General features: G+C 38.8%; 1 protein-coding gene across 2 annotated transcripts in view; it reads right to left on the reverse strand.

The window, feature by feature from the left end:
* Positions 1 to 481: 481 nt before the first annotated feature.
* Positions 482 to 27,121, reverse strand: part of Spx (Spliceosomal protein on the X) — a 190,066-nt gene continuing 163,426 nt past the window's right edge. For both annotated transcript variants that reach the window (XM_067115537.1, XM_067115538.1), the window contains exon 4: positions 482 to 3,305. In XM_067115537.1, the coding sequence (XP_066971638.1) occupies positions 2,199 to 3,305 (1,107 nt within the window). In that variant the 3' untranslated portion in view covers positions 482 to 2,198. The remainder of the gene's footprint in view (positions 3,306 to 27,121) is intronic.

Genomic DNA, 27,121 nt, shown 5'->3' on the forward strand with positions numbered 1-27,121 from the left:
ATGCTTGAATCACCTGAAAGGGATAGGCCAATAGATGGTTCAAGCTAAATGATCCTATTAATTATTTTAGTTTTCACACAATAGTCCTCCCACCTGACAGGAATTGCAGCTATCATAATAGAGAGTAAAATTAATTTCATAAATAAAAAGAATTAAGGATGGTCTTACCATGATAAGAGTAAAATTTATTTCATAAATAAAAATTAATTAAGTTAAGGATGGTCTTACAGTACAGTAACAAATACTATATCCTTCCCAAACCCTCCACATTCACAAATACGTCCCACAAATAAAGCCCTTAAAGTCTTAATGATTATTTGTGAAAAAATAAATGCAATTACAAACTTGCTGCTCTGCATGCTCAAGAAACAAGGTGACAGGACCGCAACCATACAAAATCAACCTCATTGATGGAGATCCTGTCCCTAACAATGAACACCACTAAAAAAGCAACAGGAAATACAATAGTGTAAAATAAATATTAAATTTTAAGAATTCTTTATTTTTAAAAATTTATACCTTACAACAGTCTTAGAAAATGCTACAGTTTTGCTGCCACCTTCTAAAAAACCATATAAAATATAACTTGAAAGCAAATTTCGTTTCACAGATACAATCCTTTTACTTTATTAATGCATATTACCAAATTCAGGAGGAAAAACTAAGTCCTGTACACCTACAGTGGTATTTGGAAAAATAATGAAGCCTACAATGTCAAGGCATTAACACTCAAAATACAAATTCTCATCATAACATATGATTGAAAATACTATTCAGTACTTGGTTCATCCAACCTAAATGGAAATTCAGGTGCAAGCAGCACGTGGATTTGTAATTATAAATGCTATAAAAACATCAAGCAGCAATCTCTTTTCACATTTCTGATACGTAGGAAGTCCAAAATAAATTATTAACTTTATTTTACTTTATAGTATACAGGTATACAGTACTATAAATCATATATAAACTAAGAATATTTTAAAAACCTTCATAAACTGGTATAAGCAAAAACTCAATTAAAAATTCAGTCGAAAAACTGACTTCCAATACAGCAGTCCCTGGCTATCAGCAGGCTTGGTTATCGGTGATCTGGTTTTTCGGCGCTTGTCTAGCGGCAAAAATCGGCGATTTTCAGCACTGATTTCTGCTTGTTGGCACCGACAGTCAGGTGTTGGCGCTGATACATACCTAACAGAGGTAGCGATAACCGAAAATCGCCAGTTTTCAGTTATCGGCAAGTTTTGCTTATCGTCATGCTGTCGGAATGGATTAAGCTCTCTCTCCCCCATGGTGTGGGGACTGCCTGTACTTTCTTCACCTCATCACAGGCTATTATCTTAAATTTTTTTATATCTGCTTGATTACAGTCCTTAATCTTTCTTGGAAAGTAATTTGCACTAAAGACATCCATGCTAATATAGCAGAGTTGCAGGTCTTAACAATAAAAATTAGTAGCACAGCTTTGCTCTATTTTTATCTTTTATTCATCTGAAATAAATTTACTGCCTATAAAACTTATTTTACAAATGGAGTTGCTTGCAATCATTTCAAATAAACACTGGGCAACTCCATAAGCTCTTCTAAGAACTGTATTTTCACTGCTTCCAATGTCTCAGAATGATGACTTAATTGAAAGCATCATATCAACCAATTGTTTCATTTTGTGGTAAAAAAGCCATCCTTAATTGAAGGCATAATGATTTCCACAGGGAATATCAATGGAGTTGTCTTCTACGCTTAATCAGGGTCACTATTGTTGCAGTTTATGATGTATGTATTCCAAGTTGCATTTTGTTACTTTAGTTTAAGCAATAAATAATACAATATACTCTAAACAATGTCAATTTCAGACCAATTTAATACAGATCGTAGAGCTGCTTAAATTTTAAAGTTATCTCCTATTCATTGAAGTTTAGTTTTTAGGATATAAATATCTAAAATCTACCAAATATGTAGTCATATACAGGCTTTGGAAATTCAGTCAAACTATGAATAAGATCAGAAATATATTTAAAAAAGTTCTACTCTTACAATGTCAATGCTTTTCATGGGCTTCATAAGTGAACAGGACATGAAATGGAAAATGTTTTGACCACTGGTGAATAAGCAAAAGTCAAGGACTGACTGCATCAAACATAATTTGTACACATTTTCTAGAAAATATATGATGAATAATCTGAACTACAAACCAATAAATTTTACTTTTCTCCTCCTGGAGGTGGTGGTGGCAATGGTGGACGTGGTGGTGGTGGGGGTCCCATGCCAGGTGGTGGTGGACCTGGAGGACCAGGTGGCCCTGGGGGACCCCCAGTTGGACCACCTGGAGGTGGTCTCATGCCCCTCGGTGGAGGTGGACCTGGTGGCCCTGGGGGACCTGGAGGCATTGGGCCACCTGATGGGGGAGGACCTGGTGGTAAAGGAGGCCCTCCTCGCATAGGTGGTCCCATTCCTGGCATAGGTGGGGGTCCTGGTGGACCTCTTGGGGGGTATGGTGGCCTTCCAAAAGGCGGCCTTCCAGGTGGGCCCCCAGGTGGGGGTGGTCTCCAGCCTGGAGGTGGAGGTCTCATTCCAGGTGGAGGTGGCATTCCTGGTGGGCCATGTCGTGGTGGAGGCATTCCAGGTGGTGGAGGCATTCCAGGGCCCCCTTGCCAGGGTGGTGGTGGCATACCAGGACGAGGTGGATAAGGACCATAAGGTGGCATAGGCCCAGCATTAGATGTAACGGGAGCAGATGAAACCGGAGGGGCTGGTGATCCTGATGTAGGCAAAGGAGGTTGTCCTGGAAGAGGTGGCTTTGAAGGAGGAGGTGGAACTGGGGGTAAAGGAGGAGCAGAACCTGGTGGGGGAGGTACAGATGTTGTTGGTGGAGCATTTGGAAGAGGAGGGAATGAGGCAGAGGTACCTGGTGGGGGTGGAACTGGTGGCGGTGGTGGTACAAGCATACCAGGTGGAGGTACTGACATACCAGGTGGTGCATTTGATGTAACCACCCCAGTTGAAGTTGGTGGGGGAGGTGGGGCAGGAGGTGGTGGAGCTGACTGGGTTGGGGGTGGGGGTGCATCAGCAAACAGCTGATGTGGCTTATCAGCCTGAGATAATGGATTTTGTGCAGCCAAGAGACGTTCAGCCGCTGTACCATGTCGTTCTCCTTTACTGTCTTTCTTGAAGGCATAACTAATTGATATACTTCGGTTACAAAGATACTGACCATTCATGGCTTCTATAGCTGCATCTGATGCCTCAAATGACGCAAAATTTATGAATGCATATCCTTTTGAGTTACCTGTATCAGGATCCCGCATAATCTGTAAAAGAAAGAAATCTTTAGAATCATCAACTACGCAAGAAACTTTGAAGTCCAATAAAAAAATTTGCATTTTTATAATAATAAAATTTTACATATACTTACCAAGTAATTACATAGCTGTAGTTTCTAACTAGTTCAACAGCTAAAATTTGAAAATTCGCGACACCGATTCTTTTGTTTTGGTGTAGGTAGATAATCCTGCCCACTTTCGGGAAAGAGAGAACAACTCAGCAAAGCACTTCAATTTGTTTGTGCCTAAATGACCATACGAGGGGAGGGGGGTGGGCTCCCAGTCTGCAATTACTTGGTAAGTATATATAAACCTTTATTTTTATTATAAAAATGTCATTTTTATATAAGTAACTTACCAAGTAATTACATAGCTGATTCCCACACTGACAGGAGGGTGGGATGCATGGACATCTTCCACCCCAGAACATTAGTAAATGTAATGAATTTGAGTATATAAAATTTGCTAGTATTGAGACAAAACTTGTTCTTTCCTTACATATTAAGAGAGCTGCTGCAGGAAGGTACTGCCTCTGGTTGGCGCTCATCTTAACCACAGAGCAGCAGTAAAGCCGAGAGTCACCTGCTACATAAGTGGGAGCTTTAAGCGAAGGACCATTCCAATAGTTAGTAAAGCATACAAAATTTGTCCCTACCCTGGGCGCAGTACCACCAAAAAAGACAACCAGATAAACCACACTTGTTCCCTACACCAAAGATTAAAAACACCATCATCCATCCATTAAAAAATACAAAACTGGCAGCTATCCAAGCACATAGTAGCCCCAGACTCCCCAAAATCTTAACGAACTATGTCAAGGCGAAGAGAATTATGTTGGAAGAAGCATGTCCTACCCTTCCTCCCCCAATACCATGCCAGCCACCGATAACGGAGCTAGGGTACTGCAATTATTAAAACTTGTTTCCATTTCTTTTAAGTACAGGCTGACCATCACTAATCCGGCAATCAGTAGTCCGGAATAATCAGTAATCGGCACAAATTTCGGCTAGAGTAATTTCCAATGTTTCTGCATTAATTTTCAAATTTCCGTGTCGCTGCGCTTTTGCTAACTCCATTTTTTCATTTATGGCCGCCGATTTCGTGGCGCAGTGTGCTGCATCAACAAACTGGTAGCCTAGCCTACATTATACTGAACTCTATTCACATATTAACAGTATTATACAAACATCAACATAACAAATGTGCATCTTTTTCATGGATCTTTTAAAAGTTATACTTTACTACAGTGTTTCCAATTGTATTATAAATTGCGATCAATGTTTTGTTTTGGGAATTGGTATTCGCGGTGTTTATTTTACCGCGATTTAACTAAGTTCAAAGCGCTTTTCTTGCTTCTAGTTAGCGTAAATGAATATGGATACTTTATTTATTTGGGACACGGATATTTTTCGTTATAATGAAGTGTTTTTAAGTCAAAATATAACTTAAATACGTTTCATTGTGAAATTAATTTAGCTATTTTTTCGTTAATATATGATGTTCGCGTGAATCACGGCTGGCCGTTTTGGGGACATGTTTGTTTTGTGTAAAAAAAAATCAAGATTCCGTTCGCTATTTTCTCTTGATTTCATCATAATACGAGCTTTACGTATTTATCTTTTATCTGCGTGAAAACAGTAGTAATTTGTATTCTTTCATGCCCAGTAGTTTTGATTAAAATACATTCTCTCCAGTTTTATTTACGGTCAAGTTTCATCCATGTTGCCGATGCACGATAATTTATAGTCATTAGCAGCTTGAACATTGTTTTCTCAGCTTCAGCTACAACTTACAGCTTTAAGTTACTGTAGCAGTATATTTCCCTGCCGATCTTTTCTCCAAAGCGAATAACGGTATAGTGTAAAAAATATGTTAGTCCTATTGTACAGTACTTAACGTCATTTGTAACATAACTACGGCAATTTTGTATTACCGTACGATGGTTGAAATACAAGCAAAACAGTTGTTATCTGATAAGATTATTAGCAAAACAACAGTTTCCCGTTTGGTTGTTTATGGCTGTACGCATTTTTGCAAGAGTATAACGTTACTAACAATACTTTTATCATTCTCTATTACTTTTTTAACTAGCAGATGGAATAAAGAGATGGAGGAAAAGAAGTTTTTCTATTGTAAGTTGGTCTCTCTCGCTGCCTGATTGTACCTGCTGCCTGCGCTCATGTGAATTCTAAAAATATTTCTAAATATTTTCGTATCGGTATTAATTGTTAACCCCATAGTAATCGTAAACTTGAAATATCGTAAGTCGAAATTATCGTAACTCGAGCACTACCTGTATTTGATAATTGTCTTTTCTTTATTATCCAACTTGTACTGATTTATGGGATATTTTAATTCTAGGATGATGTGCTTAGCTACTGGGTTTCGTGTATTCTAGCCCAATAAATGGCTAATCCGGCACCCTCCAGGTCCCAGTGATGCCGGATTAGTGATGGTCAACCTGTAATGGGAAGCAAACACTTACATTTCCAATAAGTCGTTTGGAGAATGGAAGAGAGGGGAGAGATTGTGCTTAAAAGCTAACAATGTAGCTATGGCTCTAATACTGTGAGCTCTAACTTTAAGAATATGAAGAAGTTCTTCTTCAAACTGAGACTGTGCTTCATAAAAGAGGTCCCTTAAAAAGAAAGAAAGGGCATTCTTCATAAGGGGCTACGAGGGTCTTTGACTGAACACCATAGGTTACTGGCAGGACCCCTTCTCCTCTCAGTCCTATGCAGGTAAAACTTCAAAGCCCTTACTGGACAAAACACTCTCTCTTCATCCTCTGAACTAAGCACTTCCACTAAATTCTTTATATAAAAAGAATGAGGCCAAGATTTAGATGGAGTCTCGTTCTTTGCAAGAAACCCAAGTGTATAAGAACAAACCGCATCTCCCTGAGCAAATCAGACTCTTTTGTCAGTCGCCTGTATCTTACAGACTCTCTTAGCAGTGGCTAAGGCTACCAGGAAGAGGGTCTTCTTCGTAAGATTCCTAAGGGATGTGGAATTAAGAGGTTCAAAAGCAGGGCTAAAGGGCCATTTCAGAAACACACCTAGATTCCAAGATACTGGTTGGGAATCCCTAGTCTTACATGTATTGACTGATCTAATAAGATCGGAAATATCCTGGTTGGCAGAAAGGTCCAGGCCCCTATGTCGGAACAACAAGCTAAGCATGGACCTGTAACCTTTAACTGTAGACAGGGACAAACCTCTGGTGGTCCTCAGATACAACAGGAAACCAGAGATTTCCATTCAAGACGTCTTAGTAGACAAGATGCCATAAGTTCTGCACCAAGTGAGGAATATGAACCACTTATGTTGACAGGCGTTGGCAGATGACTGGCGTCTGCATCTCGCAATAGAATCCGCAACTGCCTTCGAAAATCTCCTAGCTCTGAGTAATTTCTTGACAGTCTGTAACCTGTCAGTGCTGAATTTGACAACCCTAGATGGAACCATCTGAAGTGGGGTTGTCTGAGCAGATTGCATTTTTCTGATAGAAGCCTTGGAAAGTCTACCAACATCTTCAGAAGATCTGGGAACCATTAAGGCCAGAATGGGGCTATTAGTGTCATCGACACATTTTGTGTGGCTGGAACTTGCTCAGGACTTCTCATATCATCCTGAACGGTGGGAAGGCATACAGATTTTTGTTTGACCAGTCCTGTAACATGGCATCTGTTGCCCATGCTAAGGGGTCTGGAACTGGCAAATAAAACAGAGGTAGACGATGATTTTTGGAAGTCACGAAGAGATCCAAAGTTGGAGTTCCTCACAGTCTCCAAAGATCCAGGCAAACCTGTGTGTCCAAAGTCCACTCCGTGGGAATTACTTGATCGCGCCTGCTTAGCTGGTCTGCCAGGACATTTAGTCTACCCTGAACAAATCTCGTTACTAATTTCGTCCGATTCTGGTTTGCCCAAAGTAGAAGATCCCTCGCTGCCTCGCAAAGGGAGAAGGAATACGTTCCCCCTTGCTTGCTTATGTAAGACAGCGTTGTGGTATTATCCGAATGGACTGCTACAGTCTTCCTGGAAACTTCCAAGGCAAAGGCTTGCAATCCCAGATGAATTGCCTTTAACTCTTTCACATTTATGTGAAACCTCTGTTAAACTGGTGGCTACCTCCCAGAGACCTCCTTGTCTCCTAGGAGAGCTCCCCAGCCTCAGTCTGATGCATCTGCATAAAAGCTTAGGTCTGGGTTCTGGATGAGAAGGGACTTCCCTTCCAGCAGCCTGTCTTCTGACTTCCACCAGAGGAGGTGCTTCTTTATTTTGGGAGTTACAGGGAACACAAATGAGTCTGGGTGCCATTTCCTGTCCCAGCTGGCTCGAAGAAAAAACTGAAAAACTCTTGTGTAGCCTTTCCAGGGATATGAATTGCTGTATGGAGGCTAGAGTTCCTAGGAGACTTATCCATCTGCTGGCAGAGCAAGTCTGGAGAGAGAGACTCTTCTACGGTTTTCAGACAAGATCCCACTCTCTTGGGGGTTGGAAAGGCCCAAAAAGCTAGAGTTCAGTGTCATCCCCAAATAAACTATCTCCTGAGAAGGAGCCAGTTGGGATTTCTGATGGTTGATGAGCAAACCTAGATTGCTGACTAGGCAAAGGGTCTTGCGAAGGTCCTCTGTGCATTGATCCTTTGTTGGGGAGCGAAGGAGCCAATCGTCTAGGTAGAGAGCAATGTTGATGCCCGAGATGGAGTCATACTGCCAGGGGAGCAAGAACGCGAGTAAAAACCTGAGGGGCCGTCGATAACCCAAAACATAGGGCTCGAAACTGGAAGACTTGGTCCTGGAGAATGAAACTGAGGTACTTCCTTGAATCCGGATAAACAAGGACGTGAAAGCATGCATCCAGCATATCTATTGAGACCATCCAGTCTCCTTGATGAATGGATGCAAGAATGGAATGATTGGTCTCCATTCTGAACTTTGTTTTCTGAACGAAGACATTCAACGCACTTACGTCCAGGACTGGTCTCCATCCTCCCGATGATTTGGGAACCACAAAGAGGCAATTGTAGAATCCCTCTGAATCTACATCCTCGACTATCTCTACAGCCTTCTTGTTGTGAAAGGCAGAAACTTCCTCCGAGAGGCCCGCAAACCTCTCTAAGCCTAAGGAGTAGGCGATCAAGACGATAGGCTTCTTAACTAAAGGAGGTTTTTCCCTGAACGGGATAGCGTAGCCCTCCTTGAAGACTTGAATGATCTATTGTTCCATTCCCATTTCGCTCCATATTTCCCAGAATAGTTGGAACCTTGCACCCACTGGAGCACGGAGGACTAGGTCTTCATTTTCTTGATGAGGGTCTCGATGTGGACTTCTTGACTGTTTGTGACAAAGAGCGAACATTGGAACGTAGTCTGGAAGACCTTGCTCTCCCGATCCATAAAGGGATGAGGCTGTAGAGGAGAGGCCAACTTCCCACTAAACGAAGGAGGGTCCTTAGGACATTTCGCTGACTGAGACAGGTCCTGGGTTGATTTTTTCTGTGGATGAGAGACAACGTCATTAACCGTTAACTGTGGGAACAGAAAATCCTTCACCAAGGGAGAAAAAAGGTGAGCAGACTTCTTTGGTGGTATATGAACACCATAACTCTCTTTTTTAAAACACCCAATGTAAAAAGAGAGGCTAGTTCCCTAGCGCTACCTCTAACTCCTTTATCACTGTTAGAGAGAACATCCAGAACATCTGAGACGAAGTCCTCAGGGAGAGAGGAACAGTCCTGTATTTTAAGTGCCAAGGCACCCACCGGCCAGTCCAATAAACTAATCACTTTGAACACCTTGAATGGGTTTCAAAGTAGATGATCAATCTTTGCTGAGGAAAACATCACTTTAGCCAATGAAAAAGCCGATCTCCTAGAAGAATCAATCAAGCTAGAGAAGTCCCCCTGGGAGGAGGCAGTGGCTCCCAAGGAAGGAGCTTCTCCAGTGGCATAAGAAGAGTACTGTCATGGACCAAAACTTGGTTCTGCAGGTTCTTCCAAAAAAAACTAGGACTGGAATGACTGACAGAAGCTGTGACAAACAGAGGAGGAAGGAGCTAAAAAAAACAAAAAAAAAAATTACCTTAATACTAGTTTATTATGTATATTACAATATGTACAACTGAGTCAAGGTTTGGCAAAAAATAAATACATCATAATCAAATCACATAACAGTTGGTAAATCAAATCCAAAATCAAAACAGATATAGCAAAACCAAGTTACTTTACATAAAAACATAGTAAAATAACTACTCGAACAATAAATACTTAAACAAGTCAACAAACACATAGCTACTTCAAAAACATAATCCACAACACAAGTTGTATAATCCAAAACAATGAACATAATATAAAACAAGCAGCATACACCAGAGTAACAAATCAATAAGCAGCGTACATAATATCAAAATCACGCAGCACCAATATAATAATACATAATCACTAAACAGACAGCATAAATAATATTAACTACACCCCAGCGGTAATACAAATTCTTCATGCAGCACCACACACACCAAAAAATCAGACAATCTCCACAGAGATATCGAGACAGACTCCACTGTCCAAGAGGATGTACACCATCAGACAATCAAGGTTGAGACATTGAAACAGCCCATGACTACTGACATGAACACATCCCAAAACACAGATGACTATGGCTAAGTCGAAGAGACAACAGGTTGGCTGTTTCACTGGAAACAAACTGCTCCACAGATGACTACATCCTCCAACTGCCAAAGACAACAGTGCTGCTTTGCTGTTGAGAACCTGACTTGCTGCTATCCCAAACCTAACTGTCGCTGTCACTGCCACCATGACAGATGTAAGCTCCACATATAAAAAAACAAGCACCACTGGGCAAGGAGCACACTCCCACAACTAGGAAACAATTGGCAAACGATTGTCCCAAAACAAACAACCGTTAAGCCTTACACCGTCTTACCCAGCAAAAAAAAATTTCAAAAAAATCTTTTTTTTCCTTTCACTTCACACTCTCCTCCAATGCTGCCACAACCCTCCCAGCCAAAAGAGAACCAGATCCTGGCAAGGTCGCCAAATGTCATGGACCAAAACTTGGTCCTGCAGGTTCTTAGAAAAAAAAAAACTAGGACTGGAATAAGTGACGGAAACTGTGACAAACAAAGAAGGAAGGAGTTAAACAAAACCAAAAAAAGTTACCTTAATACTAGTTTATTATGTATAATATTGTACAATATGTACAACTGAGTCAAGGTTTGGCAAAAATAAATAAATCATAATCAAATCACATAACAGGAGTTGGTAAATTAAATCCAAAATCAAAACAGATGTAGCAAAACCAAGTTACTTTACAATAAAACATAGTAAAATAACTACTCGAACAATAAACAATTAAACAAGTCAACAAACACATAGCTACATCACAAAACATAAACCACAAAACAGGCTGCATAATCCAAAACAATAAACATAATATAAAACAAGCAGCAAACACGATAGTAATAAATCATTAAGCAGAGTAAATAATAACATCAAAATCACGCAGCACCAATAATAATACATAATCACTAAACAGACAGCATAAATAATAGTAACTATACCCCGGCAGTAATACAAATTCTTCATGCAGCACCACACACCAAAAAATCAGACAATCTCCATAGAGATGTCGGGACAGACTCCGCTGTCCAAGAGGGTGTACACCATCAAAAGATCACCTCGAGTCATTGAAACAGCCCATGACTGTTGACAGGCACATCCCAAAACACAGATGACTACGGCTAAGTTGAAGAGGCAACAGGTTGGCTGTCTCACTGGAAACAAACTGCTCCACAGATGACTACATCCTCCAACTGCTGAAGACAACAGGTAACCAATACCCGCTGTTCAAATCAAGTAATCATGCTGCTTTGCTGTCGAGAACCTGACTCGCTGCTATCTCAAACCTGACTGTTGCTGTCACCGACACCATGACAGATGTAAGCGCCACATATAAAAAAACAAGCACCACTGGGTAAGGAGCACACTCCCACAACAAGGAAACAATCGGCAAACAATTGTCTCAAAACAAACAACTGTTAAGCCTTACAAATACTTTCTATGGGAAAGGTGGGCAGGAGGAAAGCTGCTAAAAGCCACCTTCCCTTGCTCTCTCTTGACTGAGAGCCAAGAATCTACTTCGTTGAGCGCCTTCCTAGCAGAAGCAGAGAGCATCACCATGGGCAACCTGAAGTGTTCAGCTGGTTGATTACTCATCAAGAAGGTGAACACCGGAGAAGATGGGGCTGCTGGCAAGAAAAAGTCAGGGAAACGCCATAGTAGTAAAAAAACAAAGGAGCGCCACCACATAGGCAGAAGGAGTCGAATCCTCTTCCACATCCTTACAGTAAACCCCGTGTTCGCAGGGGATGCATACCACAGGCCCCCGCAAATAGCCAAAATCCACAAATACTTAGAATCCTTCTAAAAACACTTAAAACTGCCTATTTTGATAGTTCAGTCACAGAAAAAGAAAACTATAAATGCTTACACAGGTTATTATCCCACTTACAATGGGGTTAGGTTCCAAAACCCATCGTTTGTTGGAAAAAAACGTATCTCGAATACAGCCTAGCCTACACTATGGTATTCAGTACCATGTAGACATATATGGTAGCCTAGCCTACACTACTACAGTATACAATAGTAATTATTGTCAGCTAATTCTGGAGGTTCATGCAGAGTGACTTATGATAATTCAATACAAAGAGAAATTGAATAACAAACAAAATTAGCTTAGCCTACACTATGGTATATCCTATACTGTACATATACGGTAGCCTAATTCTCTTTGTTGGGTGAGCTGGTAGAGCTGCGGACTGTCACTCGATGGGCAGGAGTTCAATTCCCCGGCCGGCTGATGAAGAGTTAGAGGAATTTATTTCTGGTGATAGAAATTCATTTCTCACTATAATGTGGTTCGGATTCCACAATAAGCTGTAGGTCCCATTGCTAAGTAAGCAATTGGTTCTTAGCCACGTAAAATAAGTCTAATCCTTCGGGCCAGCCCTAGGAGAGCTATTAATCAGCTCAGTGGTCTGGTAAAACTAAGGTATACTCAACGGTAGCCTAGCTTACATTATGCTGTACTCTATATTCACACAATATTGTATTATACAAACAGTAACATAACGAATATGCATCTTTTCCATTTTCAGTTTCTCGTTGGACTGGCCGGTACCGTTCTCGACTAGCACTCTGCAAGGCTCGAGTTCGAGTGTCTGGCCGGCCAACGAAGAATTAGAGGAATTTATTTCCGGTGATAGAAATTCATTTCTCGCCATAATGTGGTTCGGATTCCACAATAAGCTGTAGGTCCCGTTGCTAGGTAACCAATTGGTTCTTAGTCACGCAAAATAAGTCTAATCCTTCGGGCCAGCCCTAGGAGAGCTGTTAATCAGCTTGGTGGTCTGGTTAAACTAAGGTATACTTAACTTAGCATGGATCTTTTAAAGTTAAGCTTTAATTCACTATATCCAATAATATTGTATACAGTAAACCCCTCGTATTCGCAGTCTCATGATTTGCAGATTTCCCTATGGAATAATATACGCATTATTCACAGAAAATTCCCCCTTTCATGTTACTTTTCACTGAGAAATATTCACTAAAGCAAAGTCCACCATGCTTTGCAGCAAAGCCCCGCCCACTGATTACGTCACGACCATTCCTTGAAGCTGATTGGTTGGCAATAGTTTCGAAAAGTTGATTAATCTGTGGTTCTTTTCACCTGTATTTATTATGCAATGGTTGTTTTATGAAACTAAAATACGTTCTGCTGATTATCAAAAAAGAAGCGTTATATTATCCCCTGAAATAAAATTATAATACACATCTCCCTAAACATAGTAAAAAAAACAGGAAAATATGAATAGTCAGGAGTGTTCTGCGATGCTGCAACGTTGTGTTTTGTAAATGAGGTTCACCTGAGTACGGAGGCGACATGGGGAATGCTTGCATTCGAATCGGTGCACTTGAATCACTGGACAATGATAATTACCCCTCTGATATTGTCAAGCATGTTCACCATTCTAAATTTAACTCAAAGATTTTTTCAGAGTTATGCAGACTGGTACCGTACTTCATATTGATTTCAGGAAATTTTACTACATTTTAATAGTCATAAAATTGATTTCAATGCAATCATTTACACATTCGGAGGGATGACAAGCAGTGACTGCACTCTACAAAACCAGAATATGCCTATGTTTAAATAAAGTTACAGTATGATAGGCTATACGAGTCATATTTGATATACTTTGCTGAGAATTTTCTTAAAGGCATTATCTCCTTTCAAAAAAACAGGACCATAAAAAATGACATAGTCCTATAATGTCCTGTCTTTATGACCTTTGTATTATAGGCCTATCTTATGTTCAGCCATTTTATTGTGGTTCTTGTTTTTTTGTTGCTGCTGTTATGGTGCTTGTAGTGTCTTCAAAAAATTTTCATATGGTAACCTAACATTGCAGAACAAACATAGACCTATTCTTAAAATACCGGTGTAATGAATAATCTAATAATCTGCCTGCTCTTGTTAATTGTAATTTAGTCATTTGTTTTAATTAAAAATAATTGAGATCTTTATGAATATAGTCTACACTAGAATATTCTCCTAACAACAGAGAGAGAGAGAGAGAGAGAGAGAGAGAGAGAGAGAGAGAGAGAGAGAGAGAGAGAGAGAGAGAGAGAGAGAGAGAGACTGACTCTAATGTATCCTTTTGTCCAACAGGGTAATCTACAAGAACGCCCCAAAAGCAAATGAATCATGGGCTACTCGCACACTGGTTTGGATCACCTCATACATAACTTTTCCAGCTATCACTTATTGTTTTTTTAATTAGTCAAGTATCTTATGATGCCTTCCTATCATACCCTTCATTTTCATAGAAATGCTACAGCTGCCCTATATTTACTCATCACAGTAATATAATTTATCCCTTTTGTGCTGCAGCTGCCTTATATTTACTCATCACAGTAATATAATTTATCCCTTTTATAAAGATATTTTCAATGTAGTTCACTGAGAGCAGTTTGATACTTGTGTGTAAGGCTGAGACAGTCCTATGTCTGATCTGTGTGTGCCATCGGCTATGTGCCCACAAGTTTTACTTTTATTCTCTGTGGTATAAGTGGTATTACAAATACTACGGTCATCCATGCATGTATGTGCATGTGCACTTGCTTCTACGTGTACATTCCACTTTATGCATATCCATTATACATTGTGGAGCTGAAACTACTATATTAATTAAAAGCTACTCTATTTCCAACAGATACGGGTAGAAAACTATTTGCGATAAGAAATTGACGTCTAAGTCTATGCCGTCAATGTCTCAAAATATAAGAATTTGATGTGTAGGCCAATGCCCTGTCACATCAGAATATAAGAAATTGACGTGTAAGTCTATGCCCTATCATTGCCTCAGAATATAAGAAATTGACATGCAGGCTGGCCCATGCCCTGTCATTGTCTCAAAATATAAGAATTTGATGTGTAGGCCTATGCCCTGTCATTGCTTCAGAAAATAAGAAATTGACGTGTAGGGTCCTTGCCCTGTCATTGTCCCAGAATATAAGAAATTGACGTGTAGGCCCATGCCCTGTTATTGTCCCAGAATATAAGAAATTGACATGTAGGCCCTTGCCCTGTCATTGTCCCAGAATATAAGAAACTGATGTGCAGGCCCATGCCCTGTCAATGTCTCAAAATATAAGAATTTGATGTGTAAGCCTAAACTCTCAATGATTTTAACATTTGACATAGCTGCAGAATCTATGCTTCATTTCAACTAATGTGGTCTATTTGGAATCGCTTATTTAGGTCACCACCAATTAAAGGAAAAATAGCAAGATGCTTGTGTATTTTGGCTGCAAATGATAAAAAAAATAATATGCACAGATTTTCTTAATGTATAACTTAATATATCTTTTATCGGAGATATCAATTGCATACTTAACAACTCCAGGAACTCAAATCTGTGGTGTCATGGTTCATGCACGAAACTCAACATGACCGAATGGAGTCAAATCTGTACTGGTAATCATTTGGACCGTTAACTAGTGAGACGTCATTCCCCCTTCAAGAGCTAGCCAATCACTGGCGTGCAGTGGGCGGGGCTTAGCTGCAAAGCAAGGTGGACTCTGCTATAATTACAGTAAACCCCTAGCATTCGCGTTCTCACGATTCGCGGACTCACGTATTCACGGATTTCTGTGGAGCGTATCTACCCATTATTCGCAGAAAATTTGCCCATTCGTGGTATTCTTCATTGAGAAATATTCACTAATTGCTGTATTTTCATTTCATTTTCATGACCAAATGCATTTTTTGTGATAAAACTATTAAAATACTCAGGTAATGCTCGAGTTACGATAATTCACCTTATGATAATTCGATTTTGCAATGGGGTAAGTAATACCAATACAACAATATTATTTATTAAATATTTTTAAATTTCACGCGGGCGCAGGCAGCAGCATAATCAGGCAGTGAGAGAGACCAAATTACAATAGACAACTCTTTCTCCATCTCTTTATCCCATCTTCTAGTTAAAAAAGTAAAAGAGAATGATAAATGTACAGTCATACTCAGAAATTACACGAGGTTAGGTCCCAGAACCCCTTGCGCAGGGTGGATTTTCGCGTAAGTTTGGCATGGTCTCTAAAAATGCTAATAAATGCTTATTTCTAAGGTTTAAACACTAAATATGACCCTAATCATGCTCCCAGATTATTAAGTTAACTTTTAAATGAAATTAAAGTTACTGTAATTTCATTTAAAAGTCAGCTTAATACATTACTCTTAAAAAAGAGAAATAAATGGTTTACATAAAAATTGAGAGTTGTAAGAGAATCTATCTCTCTCTCTCTCTCTCTCTCTCTCTCTCTCTCTCTCTCTCTCTCTCTCTCTCTCTCTCTCTCTCTCTCTCTCCCCTTCGAACCGATCTATTTTTAGAATCGTCTCAACCTCTTTTTAACTTCTTTATTCTGCGTCTCTTTCTCTTTGTTCTGAAATGCTTTTTCATGAACAAACGGTGTTTTATATTTTGACTAATACAGCTCTTAGTTATTATGTCTCTATGTTTTAGAACGTATTTGCAACACTAGCGCATTTACACTTCGTAGACGATACAGGTCAAGTTAGATCAATTTAAACTATCTACTGTACAGGTAAAGACGTACAGAGAATTAATAAGTTTTAAAAATGTGAGCGCTAACTATGAGAGAGAGAGAGAGAGAGAGAGAGAGAGAGAGAGAGAGAGAGAGAGAGAGAGAGAGAGAGTAAAGAGAGGGTTGTCCTTACTTAAGAGAGAGAGAGAGAGAGAGAGAGAGAGAGAGAGAGAGAGAGAGAGAACCAAGAGAGAGAGAGAGAGAAGAATCACCTGGTTCAAGGGTTGTCTTTACTTGAAAGAGAGTGAAATTTCTTTATCAGTTATTACGGAGACAGAGAATAAAACATTACCCTTAAAGAAAAAATAAATGGTTTGTGTGACTCTCTCCCCAATTCCACCAATCTATTTTTAGAAGTAGGGCTATGATAGTTATGCATTTGCATATTTTCATATGCAAATGCATATTTTAAGTGATTTTGATAAGTGCATATTTCCTAGATACCCGTATATCAGTGCATACTTTGGCAAAATATTCATCTGGCAGCACTGTACAATGTGAAAACAAGATAGTCTCACGCCACGACTGACAGTCAAGAAAGGTCCGTGATGCTGTCTCTACCACTGGTCCTTAAAATGCCGAAAGTCCCAAGAAGCCAAAATGAAGTACTTTACGCATATGTTAAGGAATATGATGCATTCAAAACTGACGGAAGTGTGCTGTATTGCAAATACTATGAAATACAAGTGTCAGGGAGCAAGAAGTTCCAAGTCCAGCAACACCTCAAAACCGCAAAGCACATCCGATTCGAAACTTCAAAGTCTGGCCGTGTGCATAAGGAGCAGCAACTACCATTAGACGTATGTAAACCAGGGCACAGTCATTCCCAGTTCAATGCACATTTGTGCAAGGATTTTATTTCAGCTGATATTCCTTTATATAAACTGAATAATGTATGTCTTAAGTCATTCCTAGAACAGTATACTGGAAAAATAGTGCCAGGCGAATCTACCTTACATAAGAACTACGATTCTCAACTGTTCAACGACACCCTTGAAATTAATAGGAGCAAGGCTTGTGAAAAGAAAATATGTGTCACTCGATAAGACCACTGATGTTGAGCAACGGTGCATTGTGAATTTGTTTTTGGTGTGTTGGGAGATGAAGCAGAAATGGCTAAATGCTACTTAGTGAATGTCGGTGTACTAGATAAAGTGAACCACTCAACTGTTGCTGCTTTCTTCAATGATTCTCTGCAATTGCTGTTCCTCCCAACGACGTTATTGTACGAAATTGTTCCTTTGGCATGCACCGATGCTGCACCTTACATGTGTAAAGCCATTAGTGGACTGCAAGTTTTGTACCCGAAAATGATCCACGTGACCTGCTTGGCCCATGGTTTGCATCGTGTGGCCGAATTTGGCTGGTTGGGTGCTATTTTTAGTGCATATTTAGCTGCATATTTTCCAGTTTTTTGCTGCATATTTGCATGCATATTTCGTGATTTTTTAGTGCATAATTATCCTAGCCTTATTTAGAAGTCTTCTCAACCTCGTTTTTACAAACTTTTTTATTCTGTCACTTTCATTTTGTTCTGAAATGCTCTATGTCTTTATGTTTTAGAACACCGCATTTTACAGTTTGTAAACAGTACAGGTAAAATTAGATCAATTCAAAATTATCTACTGTACAGTTAAAGACATACAGAGAAACAGTGCTGTAATACGTAGGTTGGCTAACTTCAATGAGAGAGAGAGAGAGAGAGAGAGAGAGAGAGAGAGAGAGAGAGAGAGAGAGAGAGAGAGAGAGAGAGAGAGATAGCAGTTGTCCTTACTTAAGAGAGAAATTTTTTATGAATTTTTAGAGAGATCATTACAGAGAGTCCAGAGAGAGGAGAGAGAGAGAGAGAGAGAGAGAGAGAGAGAGAGAGAGAGAGAGAGAGAGAGAAATCTGACCACTGATGAGCAACACTCCTATTCTTGTCATGTTAAATGACATGTCTGACAGCTTTGCCTTCCACCTTCTTACAAAAGATGAGGAAGAATTTGTTTGTTCAAGATAATACAAATTTTGTATTACAGTTTTATTATTATTATTATTATTAATCTTATTAATATTTAAAAATTAGTACTTATTATTACGTAAAAAGTTTATTTATCATACAAATAAACATACCTGTATACATGTACCATAAAAATTCATCTCTAACAAGAGAGAGAGAGAGAGAGAAGAAGACAAGAGAGAGAGAGAGAGAGAGAGAGAGAGAGAGAGAGAGAAGAGAAATTATTACTTTTAATAATATTTAATGTTATTTAATTTTACACATAAAAGCTTGAAAACTTATAAATTACATAAAAAAATTAAACAAACACTTTTGCAGGGTTTCTCAGTGTTCGGAAATGTTGGCGTGTCCGTGAAAAACTCGTGTATGACCATTAGTTAGGTTCCAATGAAAAATTCGTGTGTCTGTGAATTTGTGCAACTCGAATCGCGCAAGTTCGAGGTATTACTGTATTGTTAGTAATGTTATACTCTTGAGTAAATGCGTACAGCCACAAACAGCCGACCAAGAAACTGTTGTTTTGCTTATAACCAAATAGGATAACACTAGCCGTTTACCTGTATTTCAACCATCGTACGGTAATAAACAAATACCGAAGGTTATGGCACAAATGACAAGTAGAATAGGACTGATATATTTTTACATTACTGTATACCCTTATTCAGTATGGATAAAAGATCGTGAGAAGTATACTGCTAAATTTAAGCTGCAAGTTGTAGCTGAAGCTGAAAACAATGTTCAAGATGCTAATGACTATACTGTAAATTATCATGCATCAGCAACATGGATGAAACTCGATCATAATTAAAATGGGAGAAAGTATTTTAATCAAAACTACTGGGCATGAAAAAGAACACATTACTGTTATTTTTACGCCAATAAGCGATAAATACGTAAAGCTGTTCAATTATGATGAAGTCCAGTGAAAATAGTGAACGGAAATTTGAATTATTTTAACTCAAAACAAACGCCCCAAACGGCCATCATAAATCATCATCTTTTAACGAAAATAATAGATAAATTAATTTCACAACGGTTGAAATACAAGTAGAACAGCTGTTGTTATCCGATTCGTTATAAGCAAAACAACAGTTTCTCATTCAGTTGTTTATGGCTATATGCATTTACGCAAGAGTATAACGTTACTAATAATACTTTTATCATTCTCTTTTACTCTTTTCACTAGAAGATGGGATAAAGAGATGGAAGAAAAGAAGTTGGTCTATTGTAATTTGGTCTCTCTCGCTGCCTGATTGGTGCTGCTGCCTGCATGCACACGAAATTTAAAAATATTTTATAGGTATTGTCGGGATCAATATTAACTGCTTACCCCATCACAAAATCAAATTATCGTAAGGCTAGTTATCATAACTCGAGCACTACCTTGTACCTGATTATTTTACCAGTTTATCACAAAAAGTGCATTTAGTCATAAAAATTATATGAAAATACAGTACAGTACACCCCTCGTATTCGCAGTTGGGGATGCGGCCACACCGCCCTGCGAATAGGTAAAACCAGCGAATGCTTAGAACCCTTCTAAAAACACTTAGAACTGCCTATTTTGATAGTTGAATCACACACAAAAACTAAAAATGCTTATACAGGTATTATCCTACTTACGATGGGGTTAGGTTCCAAAAAAAAACCATCGTTTGTTGGAAAAAACGTAAGATATACCAAATGTATCTCGAACATAGCCTAGCCTACACCAGAGTACAGTATTCGGTACCATGTAAATATATATGATAGCCTAGCCTACACTATATAATATACCCTTTACATACACGGTATAGTAATTATTAATATCAGCTAATTCTGGAGGTTTATGCAAAGTGACTTATGATAATTCAATACATAGAGAAATTGAATAACAAACAAGAATTAGCTTAGCCACTATGGTATATTGCATACATACGGAAGCGTAGTCTACATTATACTCTACTCTATATCCCATACCTTATTATACAAACGTCAACATAACGAATATGCATCTTTTCCATGGATCTTTTACAATGATTTGCCTTAATTCACTGTATCCAATAATATTAAGTATATTCTTATATTACTTTTTGTATTATAAATTGCAATCATTGCAATCAATGTTTTGGTTTGGAAATCGATTATGTGGTAAGTTTATTTCGGGGACCGATATTTAACTCAGTTCACGGAGTTTTTCTTACTTCTAGCTGACGTAGATGAATCTCTAGATACTTTATTTATTAGGGCAAGGCTATTTTTCGTTATACAAAGTGTTTTTAAGTCGAAATATAACTTAAATATGTCTTGTTGTAAAATTAATTTAGCTATTTTTTGTTAACACATGATGTTGGCCATTTTGGGGCAAGTTTGTTTTTGTAAAAAATAAAAATCAAGATTCCATTTGCTATTTTCACTTAATTTCATCATAATACGAGCTTTACGTATTTATCGCTTTTGGGAAGCGTAAAAATAGCAGTAATATGTGTTCTTTCATGCCCAGTAGTTTTGATTAAAATACTTTCTCTACTATTTTAATTATGGTCAAGTTTCATCCATGTTGCTGATGCACGATAATTTATAGTCATTAGCAGCTTGAACATTGCTTTCTCAGCTTCAGCTACAACTAGCAGCTTAAATTTAGCAGTAGATTTCCTTGCCAATCTTTTATCCATACCAAATAAGGGTATAATGTAAAAATATATCAGTCCTATTCTACTTAATGTCACTTGTAACATACCTATGGTAATTATATACTACCGTATAATGGTTGAAATACAAGCAAAATGGCTGTTGTTATTCTATTATGGTTATAAGCAAAACAACAGTTTCTCATTCGATTGTTTATGGCTGTACACATTTTTAAGAGTATAACATTACTAACAATACCTTTATAATTCTCTTTTACTTTTTTAACTAGAAGATGGGATACAGAGATGAAGGAAAAGAAGTTGGCCTATCATAATTTTGTCTCTCTCGCTGCCTGATTGTATGCTGCTTCCTGCACCCACGCAAAATTTAAAAATATTTTATAAATATTGTCGTATCAGTACTAATTGCTAACCACATCGCAAAATCGAATTATCGTTAGACGAATTATCGTAACTCAAGCACTACCTGGGTACCTGAGCATTTTAATAGCTTTATCACAAAAAGTGCATTTAGTCATGAAAATGATATGAAAATACAGTAATTAGTGAATATTTCTCAGTGAAAATACTGCGAATGGGCTGAATTTCCACCTAATAATGTGTATGTATGTTCCATAGAGAAACCAGTATAGGTGAGTCTGCAAATTGTGACACATGAATATCGGGGTTTACTGTATTTGAAACCTCGCAAGATCGGACAACACTGGAGAAAGAGATACATTTGCAGCTAATCTCTGCTGGATGGAAGCCAAAGCTGGGTCCATAACTGAAGAAAAGTCTGAAGTCTGGGTTTCGCGTCTGCAAGGCGGGCACAGTGCCAAGTCCTTAGAGGAGAGAACTGCACTCTCAGGTGCTAATGGGCACTCAGAAATCTCCGAACAAACGGGGGCAGCCTAATGGCGCTCATAGGCTATGGGAAGTCACTAGGCACTTAGGCGCTACTGGGCGCTTTCAAGATATTGACATGTCGGACACTCAGACACTGTAGCATCCACAAGTGATACAGAACGGTTGCATCTATGTACCAAAGACTAGCGCTTAGGCTCCAAAACTCATTGTTTCAAATCTGAGAAAACTGGAGAAAAATGTTCGGGACTGTCCCAAAAGCTGCATGAAGGCTCCTCGAGCATCACAGTGCGAGACTTCTTACTGGGCACCTGAGGGGTGTGGGGATACATCCATTGCTGGCCTTTTCAATGGCCTAGATTTATCACTTTTGCACCAATGGCACCTGACAGGGGCTAGATGCCCCAAACTCAAAAAAGATAATGCAAGAAAAGACGCTTTTCCAATGGCAGTCTACTGCACCCTGGGACTTTGCAACAGGGGGCAACTGAGGGGGCTGCCTACCTGTGGACAGACCCCACTGACCTCCCTTAGGCTCCGGTCATGGCTTCTCCCAGGTTCAGGGTGTGTGCCAGGGACCTTTGCCTATGAGAGTTGGCAGGATGGGCAGCCAGCTCCTCCACCAACACTTCACTTGCACTGATAACACCACCTTTATTAACTCGATCCGTTAGGGGCACGCAACCGGAGGGCAAGACCCCAACTGGGCCATAGAATTAACAATTAACCCAAACTTACGATCAAATCTTGACTCTAAGTTGGCAATGGCATTGGGGTCGAAGTGTGGGAGCTGTAAAGGACCAGGTGGTATAGCAGGAGAACTGGGAATAGAGGATAAAACAAAGCAGAAATAATAGGTACATCAACATTGACAGAAGACTTGTCAGACTCCTGGCTAACTGTGGTCTTATTGACGTTCCCAAAGAGATGCCTTTCTATTCCTATCCCTTTCTAACTTAGATAGATGAACACTTCAAGTTTTCCACTGTTTAGGGTCCCAATCTCTGCATTCCTCACACATTCAAGTCAAAGAACAAACTTGACCTCTGCAGTCAGTGCAAATGGTATGTGAGTCATATTTCGCTGAAGTTGACCAGCATTGCTACAATAATGAGTGGAAGACGCGTGCAGGAGACCAAACGCAGCGTCAGACAAGTCAAGGGAAAAATTGTCAAATCTTGAAAGAACTAAGGTCTTAGGAAAAACCTAACTCTAAATAATTGCTGAAAGGCTACCAAGTAAATAAACCTCACCAAATTGATCTCAATCAAAACCGGTAACAAAATCCAAATTTAGCTGAGAGCTAACAACCTTGTTGTCAGCCAGCAGAAACAAATTGAAGTGCTTTGCCAAGTTGTTCCTCTCTTTCCCCAAAGTGAGCAGGACTATCTACCTACACCAAAATAAAATAATTGCTATAGATTAATTTTCACATTTTAGCTGCTGAACTAGTTAGAAACTATAGCTAAGTAATTACTTGGTAAGTTACTTATATAAAATATAAATTTTCATAATAAAATTTATTACTTGGATACTTACCCACCGTTAAAGTTAGCTTATATCTCCGTGCCGTTATGGAAGTTGGCATTCAAACAAAAGAAGAAGAGCACTTGACTGAACCAGAAGTGTCTAGTTCACTGATTCTCCACCAGGTGTGTTCAAATGTTCTAGCTCTTGTCAGAATTCTCCTTAACAGCCCACTAAGTGTGGGGAGGCTGGGTGGGGTCTACTGTAACAGTAGGTAAGTATCCAAATAATAAATCTTATTATGAAAATTTATATTATTTGGGATGAATCTTACCTACTGTTCAAGTCAGCCGATTCCCACATTGAGAAAAAGGATGGTTGGTAGTGCAGCTAGACAAATTCTGCTCAGCCAAGTGAGCTAAGAGCCTCTTATATTAAACTCAAAACATTCTTGCCTGATCTGGAATCCTTCCTGGATAATACTGCCACCAGAAGGTGGATTCCATTCAGGGTGCAAGGCTCTCATAAGTGCGCAGACAGGAACAGCCTTGCAGAGAAAACCGCTTCATCTTCAGCCAGAATGAATAGAAGCAGCGTGGTGGGACCCGTGCCTGGGTCCGAAAGCCCAAAACACAACAGTCAACTACACATAAATACCTGATAAAAAGGTACAGTCCTGTACAACAAATATACCTTCATGCTCCTGAGAAAACCAACACCCGGGATTAAAATAGAGCCTAAGAGATTGCTCTTTCTTTCGGTTCAGGAAAAGACTTTACCTGCTACTACTAGCAGGCTAGGGGCTTTACAATTTTCAAACACAATTTCTACATCTTTAAGATAATGAGCAGCAAAAACCGAATTGCACTTCCACTGTGCCGCATTAATTATGCCCTCAAGTGAAAAATTCTTCAAAAAACTAAATGATATAGCAACAGCTCTCATGCTATGAATATTTACCTTCAATATAGGTAAGAGATCTGGATTTAGTTTTTCATGTGCTAGTCTTATTAAATGCTTAACAAAAAAAGACACTGCATTCTTAGACAGTGGAGTGTTAGGTTTTCTAACCCAAAAACACAAATGGTTAACTCTGCCCCTTAAAGGCTTTAACCCATCTAAATAAATTCTAATTGCCCTAACAAGGCAGTGTAGAGCCTCTTCTTCATTCCCACCAAAGAGGTTAAATTTAGAATCCTTACTGTTCTTGTTAGTCGCTGAAGCCTTAACATCTTGTTTACAAAAGCCTACCTTATCAGAAAATGCCTGTAACTCTCACAATCTTTTTTGCTGTGGCTAGTGCTACCAAAGTGTGTCTTCATGGTCAGAAACTTCAAAGAATCAGATGCCAAAGATTCAAACAGATCTGCAGATAAAAATTTTAAAACTATGTCCAAGTCCCATGAAAGAGATTGATGCTGAACCCTGGGGACTTCAATCTCAAACGATCACACCTCCTCCTTAAGGTCTGCATCATTAGATATATCCAACGCATATGACGCAGAACTGAGGAAAGCAAGGATCTATAATCTTGAATAGCAGCTATATAAGGATTCTTTCTATAAGAAATCAAAAGAACTTGATGATGTTGTCTATAAAGGTACAGGTGCTGGAAATCCCTCTAAAATGACACCAGGAACAGTACACAAACCACTGCCTCTGATACAAGGCCAAGGATGTTGTTATCTTGATTTAAGGATAGATTTCTAGAGATGCTTTAGAAAACCCCTTGCTTGGAGGAGACGGCCAAGTCTCCAAGTGGTTAAGCGTAGCATGCGGAGGCTTTGGTGGGACAGCATAGAACTCGGTTGTTTGAGTACAGTAAACCCCCTGTATTCGTGGTTTCACGATTAAGAGGACTCACCTATTTATGGATTTCTCTATGGAACATATAAACACATTAGAGAGCTGAAAATTCACCCATTCACGGTATTTTTCACTGAGAAATATTCACTAATTACTGTATTTCCATCTCATTTTCATGACTAAATGCACTTTTTTGTGATAAAATTATTAAAATACTCGGGTAGTGCTCGAGTTACGATAATTCACTTTACCATAATTCGATTTTGCAATGGGGTAAGTAATTAATACCGATACAACAATATTTATAAAATATTTTTAAATTTATTATTAATGGGGAGCAGGCAGCAGCGTACAATCAGGCAGCGAGAGACCAAATTACAATAGACCAACTTCTTATCCTCCATCTCTTTATCCCATCTTCTGGTTAGAAAAGTAATAGAGAATGATAAAAGTATTGTTAGTAACGTTATCCTCTTGAGTAAATGCATACAGCCATAAATACAGGTAACCAACTGAGAAACAGTTGTTTTGCTTATCACCAAATCGGATAACAACAGCCATTTTGCTTGTATTTTAACCATGAAACGGTAATACACAATAAAATTAAGGTACAGTGAACCCCGTTTTGCAGGGTCGTCAGCGTTAAGCGGACTCAGGCATTCGCGGGTTTCTCTGTGGAACATATCTAGCCATCATTCGTGGAAAATTCGCCGATTCGCGGTATTTTTCACTGAGAAATATTCACTAATTACCATATTTTCATATAATTTTCATGAATAAATGCATTTTTTGTGATAAAACTATTAAACTATTCAGGTGTAAGCATTTTTACAGGGTTTTCCTGTGATTAAGCTATCAAAATGGGCAGTTATAAGTGTTTTTAGATGGGTTTTAAGCATTCGCGGATTTGACCCATTCGCGGGGGGGTGTGGGACACATCCCCCGCGAATACGGGGGGTTCACTGTATATTATAAGTGATGTTCAGTAGAATAGGACTGATATATTTTTACATTATACCCTTATTCAGTATGGATAAAAGATCGGCAAGGAAATCTACTGCTAAATTTAAGCTGTACGTTGTACCCGAAGCTGAGAAAACAATGTTCAAGCTGCTAATGACTATAAATTGTTGTGCATCGGCAACATGGATGAAACTCGACTGTAATTAAAATTGGAGAGAGTATTTTAATCAAAACTACTGGGCATGAATGAACACATTACTGCTATTTTTACACCGATAAACGATAAATATGTAAAGCTCATATTATGATGAAATCAAGTGAAAATAGCGAACGGAATCTTGATTTTTTTACACAAACGAACGCCCCCAAATGGCCAATGTCATCGACTCATCTATTAAAAAAAAAAAAAAAATAGCTAAATTAATTTCACAACAAGACGTATTTAAGTTATAAAAAACACTTCGTATAACGAAAAATAACCTTGCCCCACATAAATAAAGTATCTAGAGATTCATTTACGCTAACTAGAAGCAAGAAAAGCGCCTGAACTGAGTTAAATACGGTGAAATAAACATTGTAAACGATTTCCAAACCAAAACACTGATCACTATGATCACAATTTATAATACAAAAGCAATATAAGAATATATATACAATATTATTGGATATAGTGAATTAAGGCATATCATTTTAAAAAGATCCATGGAAAAGATGCATATTCCTTGTGTTGATATTTGTATAATCTGATATTTGAATATAGTATACAGTATAATGTAGGCTACGCTACTGTATGTGTATACAATATACCATAGTGTAGGCTAAGCTAATTCTTGTTATTAAATTTCTCTTTGGATTGAATTATCATAAGTCACCTGCATGAACCTCCAGAATTAG

The sequence above is a fragment of the Macrobrachium rosenbergii genome, chromosome 13, assembly GCF_040412425.1.
Source record: "Macrobrachium rosenbergii isolate ZJJX-2024 chromosome 13, ASM4041242v1, whole genome shotgun sequence".
NCBI lineage: Eukaryota > Metazoa > Arthropoda > Malacostraca > Decapoda > Palaemonidae > Macrobrachium > Macrobrachium rosenbergii.